Source organism: Falco punctatus (genome assembly GCF_963210335.1).
Source record: "Falco punctatus genome assembly, chromosome: 6".
In the NCBI taxonomy this organism is placed as follows: Eukaryota; Metazoa; Chordata; class Aves; order Falconiformes; family Falconidae; genus Falco; species Falco punctatus.
The window spans coordinates 123,529-132,795 of record NC_137585.1 but is presented as its reverse complement, the minus strand read 5'-3'; the positions used below and the strand labels follow the sequence as shown (position 1 = coordinate 132,795).

The 9,267-nt window shown below is 41.9% G+C and overlaps 1 protein-coding gene across 7 annotated transcripts in view; it reads right to left on the bottom strand.

The window, feature by feature from the left end:
* Positions 1-549: 549 nt before the first annotated feature.
* The window catches only part of LOC308065980 (ephrin type-B receptor 5), an 82,484-nt gene continuing 73,766 nt past the window's right edge, over positions 550-9,267 (bottom strand). For 6 of the 7 annotated variants that reach the window (XM_080392714.1, XM_080392713.1, XM_080392712.1 and 3 more), the window contains 8 exons: positions 7,216-7,271; positions 6,982-7,143; positions 6,335-6,582; positions 5,183-5,398; positions 3,970-4,119; positions 3,634-3,827; positions 2,242-2,397; positions 550-1,265 (listed from right to left, as the gene is read on the bottom strand). In XM_080392714.1, coding sequence (XP_080248840.1) covers positions 1,157-1,265; positions 2,242-2,397; positions 3,634-3,827; positions 3,970-4,119; positions 5,183-5,398; positions 6,335-6,582; positions 6,982-7,143; positions 7,216-7,271 — 1,291 coding nt within the window. In that variant the 3' untranslated portion in view covers positions 550-1,156. The remainder of the gene's footprint in view (positions 1,266-2,241; positions 2,398-3,633; positions 3,828-3,969; positions 4,120-5,182; positions 5,399-6,334; positions 6,583-6,981; positions 7,144-7,215; positions 7,272-9,267) is intronic. The other variant, XM_080392715.1, reaches the window with a different exon arrangement.

Genomic DNA, 9,267 nt, shown 5'->3' with positions numbered 1-9,267 from the left:
CTTTTGTAAGGGCTGAAGCAGCTTGTGGGACTGGTACCCTGCCTGATCAGTCCTGACAAGAACTTGTGAAAGAGTTTCACCTCCTTTGTTAAAATTGTTTATTTGGAGGTGACTACTGCAGGTCTGCATTCTCTTCAGAAACAATATTCGACCAGCTGTGCCCACTGATGTAGCTGGCTAGGGTGAGAAAAAGAGGAAGTATTTTTCAAAAGCAAGGGGCTTCAGATTTTTTTGTCATACTCTTCGATGTATGTAAGGGGGTCAGAAGAGAACAAAACCCAAATTCTGGGTGCTCAGGATTTCAGAATATTACAACTTATGCCTTTCCTCTCAAGAAAGGGCTTGTGAGGACTAGAAGCTATTTGTTTACCTCTCCATTTGCAGATCCAGTAGGATGGATTCTAGGAATTCCTTATCATTCCATTCTGTTGCAGTCCCATAGAGTTGCATAGCACCAAGGGCTTGCTGTTCCTTGTGTCAACAGAAAGGATTAGTAAGTTTCCCTCCTGGATCACAGAGCAGACCCAAGAATTGCACATGGAATACACAGAATTTTTGAGCCCTTTACTCTCAGCCTCTTCACCAGGTGGCATGTCTTCCTGCTTACCACATATTGTGCACTAACTGGAACTTGAGTTCCAGACCAAGCTGGCATACCAATTGATAGCCTGATGCTCATCTCCGCCTGAGCAATAATCTCTCACACCATGATGGCATTCTTTCGGAAAAAAAATATGGTAATTTTTTTGTTGCCTTTATTATGTCTTTGTAGCTTTGCTGGGCTCCCAGCCACAAATAAAGCCTGCTGAGGGCTTTGTGAAGTTGTTTGATGCCTTCTTTTGGCAGAGAAGAGGCATCAGGTGCTTGTGATCTGTCCAAGTTATTATTCCACCTCCTATTCGAACCTTCCCTCCCACAGCCCATTCCCAACATATGACATCAGCCACATTTAAATGCCATCAGTTATTTAGCTCTGCTTTCAAATCATGGCAAGGCTTCGTGCTTGTTCATGGAACAGATGTAGTGTGCACTCTCAAGGTGCATAAAGTCTTCAAGTAGCATACTGAAATCTCTTTTTCTTACAGTGAAAATCCCTCTGAATTCCCCCAGAAACTTTCCAGAGTTTGGGACTAGTGGAATAAAGATGGTGTAAACATCACACTTCAACTGGTTCAAGCTGATTCAAATGGACTCGCATGAGCTGGATGCTGTTCAGAATCTTTTTCTGGTGACCAACAAGTGTGATGCCAATACGCTGGATATCTCTGCAAGAGAACAGAGCATGTGGTAGGTGTTAAAATGGGCTGCTTTTCCTGAACAGTCCCCATCCATCTCACTGTATCCAAATCAATGTGTATGGATATATGTGTACAGCTATACGCATACAGCTATATGCGTATGTGTATCTTTGAGAAACAGTTGATAAGGCTTCTGCTTTTGCTTGGCAAATTCATCTGGGTGGAGGGGATGCTGGCAAAACTTCGGCAGGTTATGTTATAAAAAGAAGCAGTGAAAGGCAGGGGGGTGGGGGTGGTTAAGCCTAGAGAAGAGAAGCCTCCAGGGAGACCTTCTTGCAGCCTTTCAACATATGAAGGGGGGTTACAAGAAAGATGGAGAGAGACTTTTTACCAGGGCCTGTAGTGACAGGACAAGGGGCAATGGTTTTAAACTGAAAGAGAATAGGTTTACATTGGATATAAGGAAGGGTGGTGAGGCACTGGCACAGGCTGTGCAGAGAAGCTGTGGATGCCCCATCCCTGGAAGCATCCAAAGTCAGGTCAGACGGGGCTTTGAACCACCTGGTCTACTGAAAGATGTCCCTGCTTATGGCAGAGGGTTTGGACTAGATGATCTTTAAAAGTCCCTTCTAATCCAAACAATTTTATGATCCTAACAATGTTCCTTTTCCTGTCTCCTGTCTTCTACATAACACTTCAAACCAGTATATCGTACAGCTGGTTCTGCACATCTCCTTACAAGTGGTTACTACCTGTGGTAGCTGTCATGAGCACTCTGATGTAACAGCCTCTCTGCAACACTGACAGTATGTGTTGTAGTGTCTGTGGGATCAGTATTAGTGCTTATAGAAACAGGTTGCAAACATACAGCAGTATGGAGTGGGGCCAGAGGACCTAATAAGATGTAAGAAGCAGTAGATACTTTGCTTTGGCTTCCCTCTCATTTTCCATGTGTACATATTCTTCATATAGCCCTGACTAAATTCTCTGCCTCTCTACTTACTCCAGAGTCATGCGTGATATGACATCAAATGTAATCAGACCAGCCTGGTCAAAATTCTCCTTGTAACGGCCCATCTTGATAGCGTCCAACCACTCATGGGCATTGCTGAGTGAAGGGAAATCTGGAGGACAGTTGCTCAGGAGAGGCTGAGATGGTCTGCAAAAGAGGCACATTCTAAAAAACCAAGTTATCAATATCCACTGACCATACTAGTAAGGTAAGAGTTATAAAAGGGAGAAAATGCAAGAGCACAGAATGGAGAAGAATATTTGTTCTTCGTGCCCTGATTCCTAAAGTCCTACATGTTGATGCCCTGTTTCTAGATTACCTGTGTTCCCTTTTCTGTCAGAAAACAATCCATCCACCCCACAAAATTGATCCTTCCTTCCCGTCTTATACTCCCTCAGGCACATTCTCTTCTTGTTGCCCCAAATCTTCCCACACTTTCTAGGTCTAGACCTATTAGCTGGGCAAAGAGTTGCAGTGAGGCAGTTTCTAAGGCAGAGATGAGACCTTATAGCTTTTAACCTTTGTGACTAGCTCTCCCTCTCCTAGATGCATTCCCTGGATCAGAAAGTAACCTATGAGACAATGAATGTGTTCTTTCAGCTCCAACATGCATCAGATAAAATCACAGTAAAAGGCCAAATAAATGACTGTTTATACATGACATTTGCTCTTTTCCCCATCACCTGAATCTGCCCCAAAGCTGTAACTTTCTTTATGTGCTGTTTTTGTAAAATGGGCATCACTAGATACTTTTGCCCTCCCCCAGCTGTGGAGTATATTCCACTGAGACAAGGTTTATAACTATGGGGTAAAACCCTCCAGGCCAGCAGGTTGTAATACTGTCATCAGCCCAACAACTATCTAATCTTGGTGCCATTTACCCCCCAAGAGATTTTGCCATTGCTGACCTCCTGACTCTGGTTCCATCAGGCTGCAAAATGCTGTTGGGAAAATATGGGATGCAAGCTACAGTTCTAATTAGTCTTAGCTACAGATTTCCTTCCCTCCGTAAGCTAAGGTCTTTTCTTCCTTCATTACCTCTTGTGATCACACAGCATTGTGTAATCACAGAATATCTTGTGTAGCTGCATCCATATCCCTCCATTCCCTAAGATCCCTCACTCATTCACCCTTGATGCACCCCATCAAGAGATTTATCTCCTCTCACATCCAGCACTTGCAATTCCTCACCACCCAATAAGTGAATCAGGATATACAGTTCTTCCAACTCTCTCCCTCATTTTTTGTTCCCTTCCTACTTGTTCCCTGTCTCAGATGAGAGGGTTGGAAAAAATACTTTATAGTCTTATTTATTGCTTTCTTTTCCTCATTGTGCCTACCAAGAGACAAGCCCTATTATTTTGCATTAAATCCTCATCTCACCTGCTACTCCCAGTGCCAGTGGCTTTAAGGGCAGATGGCTTACGGATGATTTTATCAAGGGCACTGACTATCTGCTCAAATTTGGGTCTCTGGACCCGTTCCTTCTGCCAGCAGTCAAGCATCAGCAGGTGCAAAACAGTCGGGCAGTCTGGGGGTGGTGGCAGGCGATAGTCCTGGTCGATGGCATTAATCACCTGCAGGAAAAGAAGAACTTTATCACAGCTGGGAAAAGAAAAGACGAACAAGCTTCAGTCACTTGGTGGTGTATTACTTTTTTCTACTTGAATTGCACAGGACAGAGAGCAGATGTATACTCTCACCACTTCTACAACTTACATCCTGATTGGACATGTCCCAGTAAGGCCTCTCACCATAGGACATCACTTCCCACATGACAATGCCATAGCTCCATACGTCACTGGAGGAGGTGAACTTGCGATACTGGACAGCTTCAGGGGCAGTCCAGCGGACAGGGATTTTGCAGCCCTAGAAAGCAGTCAGAGAGCAACCGGGGCATTAGTCACATAAGGACTATTTGTGACAATGGTATCACTGAACCGATCAGCATGACACAACTCTAAGCATGGGGTGCCTGTCCAGTTGGTGCACTCTTGTAGACATTGTTGGTCTAAATTAAAACTCTGTTCAAGGTTTCCACCTTGTTCTATTGACAAATATAGATGAAAAAACAATCATGCCTCCTTGCTGCTACCAATCCTGTCATGTAATAGATTTTAAATTTCATAGTTCTTCTTTGCACCATTTGAGAGGTGCCAGATAGTAAAATCCTCCTGAAAGTCACAATCATTTGGAAATCTAAAACCATTTAAACAATCCCAACCTGCAACAGCAAGGACAGACAAGTACCCTGAGTGGCTAGCATTAACCCCTTCCTCTTTCCGTCTTGACCTCTCAGACTGCAGGTATGACCTGCTGGGCAAAATATCATTCAGGTGCTGTTTCTTCAAAAGACTTACATCTAAAACTTGCTTCACTTTTCAGTAACTGAATTCTTCTGCATCCCCTGCATACCACATGGTAGTTTCAACCTGTCCATTACACTCTCCACCCCTTTGTAGGATGTATTACAGGTGTCAGAGCTTCACAGGTGGTAAGCTCGTTTGGTGGCTGGTTGTAAGCCCATAAGCCTACTTATGCCAGTTATCTTTTCTGCAGGAAAACCCCCAATTGTTTCCTCAAAGTGTGGTAGTACAGGACTTCATCCTCTCCTTCAGTCCTTTGTATCTCCTGTAAGAAGCTAATAAACTGGGGAAGGTAACACCTAAAACCAAGTTATGAGGTTTGTCCTATTCACTATCATTCCACAAAGAACAGCACTCAGACTCTGCACAGCAGAGTGGATCAGATATTCAGCTATTTTTGTTTCTTACCTCTTTAGTACAGATAGCCCACAAGATAGGAGGCTCTACCTCACCAGTGTCTCTGATCTCAAGATGGACTAAAAAGGGTACACCAAATCAAGGAGGAGCACAGGAAGAAAACCACGGCTGGCAGCAGTGCAGCAACTTGCTCCATAGAAGTAACTCACCAGAGCTCCAGTGTAGGTGGGATTTGAAGCATCATCCTCCAGAAAGCGGGACAAACCAAAGTCTGACACCTTGCATACAAGGTTACCATTGACTAGGATGTTACGTGCTGCCAGGTCACGATGCACATAGTTCATGTCTGAAAGGTAGCGCATGCCAGCTGCAATCCCCCGTAGCATTCCCACCAGCTGTAACACACTGAACTGTCCCTCCTTCTGCTGCGAGGAGGCAAACACAGGCTTTTATGACCACAGAACATGAAGCCAACAGGGAAGACAAACAAAGAGCAAGGTAACAAGGTGGATTATATGAAGTTAGAGAACATACATCTTAACTTCAGCCAAAATCTGAAGGCTCATGGAGAGCAAGTAAGAAAGGAGGGTGGGCTTAAAGCAATGAATCTCAAATGAAGTCGGACACTGGTGACCTTTTTCTGAACACAGATCTCTTCTTGTGGCCATGTCCTCCTTTCGCATCCTACGCCTAGTCTCTTTAACTACTAAGATGGCTAAATGGACGTAGCAGACAAATCTGCTTTTACTGTTTCAAGATCTTTACAATGGGTTCTATCCCGCTTTACACAATGGGCTCACATGCTCATCACAGTGTACTTGCCACAGCATTTGTGGCTGAATTAGCATATGAGTCAGTGAAGAAAAGAAGTGAATCATCTATACTATAAAAATGTCTGTATTTACGTTTCATTACTAAACAAAACTACCAGAAAGTCTGAGTCCAAAAGTAAGCACAAGTTTCGTTACTTCATTACAATGTTGAAACTTGAAAACATTCAGTGGCAGTGGAATAAAGTCTGTAAAACATAAGAAAGGCAAACTTCGGTGCATGCCCATAAGGAGCTGGAAGGCTGTATACAAAGATAAACAATTTAGTACTTTTTACCATTAATTATTTGAGCTGGAGAAGTCTCAAATAATGAGGAAATTTTATATGACGGGTGAGATTTTGGAGTATTTTCGCCACGTTGGCCCAAACCCACTTCCTCTGTTAACTTGCTGTTATTTCTACTGCACCTGAAGAGGGCGACTGAGGACTGAGAGAGACAGGAGTGAAGAGGGAGGCAAAACTATCAGAGCTGATACAGGCACACAGCAAGATGAAGAGGTAACGGTTGTGGGAGAATCTGGTTGTGGTACCCTGAGGAAGGAATCCAGTGATCCGTTCTCCATGAACTCTGTGACAATCATGACTGGCCGGCTCTTGGTGACCACACCCTCCAGATGGATGACATTGGGATGCTCAAATTGCCCCATGATGCTGGCCTCGCTCAGGAACTCCCGCCGCTGTTCATCTGTGTAACCTGACTTCAGGGTCTTAATAGCTACTGTGTATTCTCGCTTCCCTGGGTGTTTTAGGTGCCCAAAGCACACCTCTCCAAACTCTCCTGTCAGGGAGGGAAGAAACACACCTCAAGTAAGGAAACACAGTAAAGAATTTTAGTCAGGTGCACTAAAGCATTCTACTGTGGAAGACCCCAGGCGCTGCTTGGAAATAGGGTTACTAGGACTGTTTGGATTAAGGTAAAGCTCCTGATGAAGGCTCAGGTTGGAGACTACATCTTCAGGGTTCAAGTGAGGAGCTCTGAGTCTTCAAAGGGTGTTTTGAACTTGGTTTGGAGCCAGCATCTAAGGGTAAGTAGGTTAAGATGAATTTTGGTAAAAATGAAGGTTAGCTATCCTGAGACACTGGATGCATGGATGCATGGGTTCAATTCAGGCCAGTAGTGTGCCAGGCCCCAAGGTGAACAAAAAGGCATTTGAAAATCTGCAGGCTCTCACACTACCTGATCCAATGACCTCCTCAATCTTGATGAAGGACACATCAATTTCCTTGGCAAATTCTCTAATAGCTTCATTGGGATCTTCATAGGTTGAAGGATCAATGTAATACTTCACTCCAAGTCCTGCAGTGGAGGGACAGCCCAAAACATCACCATAATCAAACCCTGAGAGACATGGGTATTAACGAGTCCTGAGAAGAGACAGCCCCTCACCATCAGTTGCTCAAGAAGGCTTACCTCGTGCACCGATATACTGCTGCAGGCGGTCTGTGTATGGAGTCTCTCGCCTTTTACTGGAGGACATAAAGGAAAGGAAAGGAAAGTCAACACACGCACAAGAATCTCTCACAGGATGATGGGGTAGGCATCTCAATGCAAGACTCAAAGAGTCCTTGAATTTAGGGATAGAAGATGGGTGTTAAGATCCTGCCCATCTCTTGGTAAGCAGTGCATGCTTGGGTTTTTGTGTGGTAGCTTTTACACCACTGTTTGTTTGCATCCCCACTTTAGATATGACAAATGATAGGGCCACCAGCACTAACCTGAAAAAAAAACATTACTGTCTTGGACATTTTCTTGCTATTCAGGCTAAATTTGCATTTTAATTTCATTTAATTATGACAAATTATTCTTTTTAATATTAATCTAACCCATCTCCTGTGATGCTTTTTAAGTTTGTAAAAAAATTTCTAAAAGCCATTTATGCTAAAGTTTAATTTGTGTAAATTTCCCCCAAAGATTAGTTTTCTCTTCTTCTTCCTGGTCTTTTAACAGCATTTACTTTGACTATTCTTTTCATAAGCACAGTACACAAAACCAACCACACAGAGCCAGATGGACAGAAATCTGTCCCATGATGTGATTTTTGCATGTGCAGATCAAAACAGGTATGGTCTTTATTATTGTAATATGTACTGCATATATGTATCTAATTTCCAGTAAGCATAGGTCCTTCTCAGCATAGGCATTTCTCATATTTCATTCTCCTCTTAAATGTGTGTGATTCAAGCACTTTTTCCCCACATGATCTAGATATTCTGTTTCATCCTACTCTTGGTTTGCTCTAAACACATTTTCAAGTTGCTTCCTTTGTTCCCAATAGTGCTTATATTTTTTTCCAAAAATGTACAATTCATGCTAGTTTATAATCTTTTCTAAATGATATGAATTAGACCAGATTGTAAATCAAACCCATGGTACCCTGTAGTATGCCTGCTCTGTGCATGGATTTGTGCCAACTCGTATGCTTTGCTGTCTTGGCACAAGACCTTCTAGCCAATAACTCAATTAGCATCTGAAAAAAAGAGTATCACGAGACATTTGCTGCTTTTCTTTATCCACATAATTAATTCTGTCATTCTGATAGGTAACTGTATTATTTATACTTGTCAGGCTTATCTCTTTAAATTCTGCTAAGATTGCAAAAACGCAGGCAGTTCTACCTTCCAAATCTGTTCTGTGTGGAAAGCGACTGGCTTTGCTGAGGGCCTATACCTAAGAACTCTAACTCTGCTATTGCATCTGAAAGTCAGGTCTGCATGCATGGGGGTTTTTTTATAGGTTATCTGACAGATTAATGGTTTCCCATCACAAAAAAAAATAATCCAATGATTAGCTAAAATAGATGTTTCATACTATATTGCCTGGAAAATGTGTACCAAGAATGTGCAGAAACAAGTTAAAATTATATCATTTGACTCTACATATATTCAACCTTTTAAAGAACTAGTCATTTCATGTGGCATTCCTCATATCCTACATCTTCAAACTTACTTTTCTTAAAAAGGACAAATTTAAAGTAGAAATTTGGTATCTCCACTTCTGAATAATTGTCTATTTATTGCATATGATCCTTCAAGTATAAATTAATCTATTTTTTACAATATTTCCTTTTATGCAGATACATTTTCAGAAACCCATTAATGTCTTTCCCCAACATAGTTTTGATATTAATTTATTCTGGGTTTGGTTTATTGTTTTTAGAAAAATATACGCTTTATTGAGTTGTGCACATAATATCACATTTCCAGATGTAACAAGAAATTATGTTTTTAACAGTTCAAAGCTACAAAAGGAGGCAACAATGTAAATATAACAGTGTTTGATAATTCTTTTCTTTCCAGAGGAAAAATATTAGAAGAGAACATACACAGAAGGAGAAAATAAATGTAGAAAAGGGAAGACAACAAAAAAGAAAAAAACTAAAACTAGATGTCACTTTCTAAAGTTAAGTAGTTTGTACATTTTTTTAGGTCAGTAGAAAAAGCTAAAAAGACCCTCTTGTGCAGA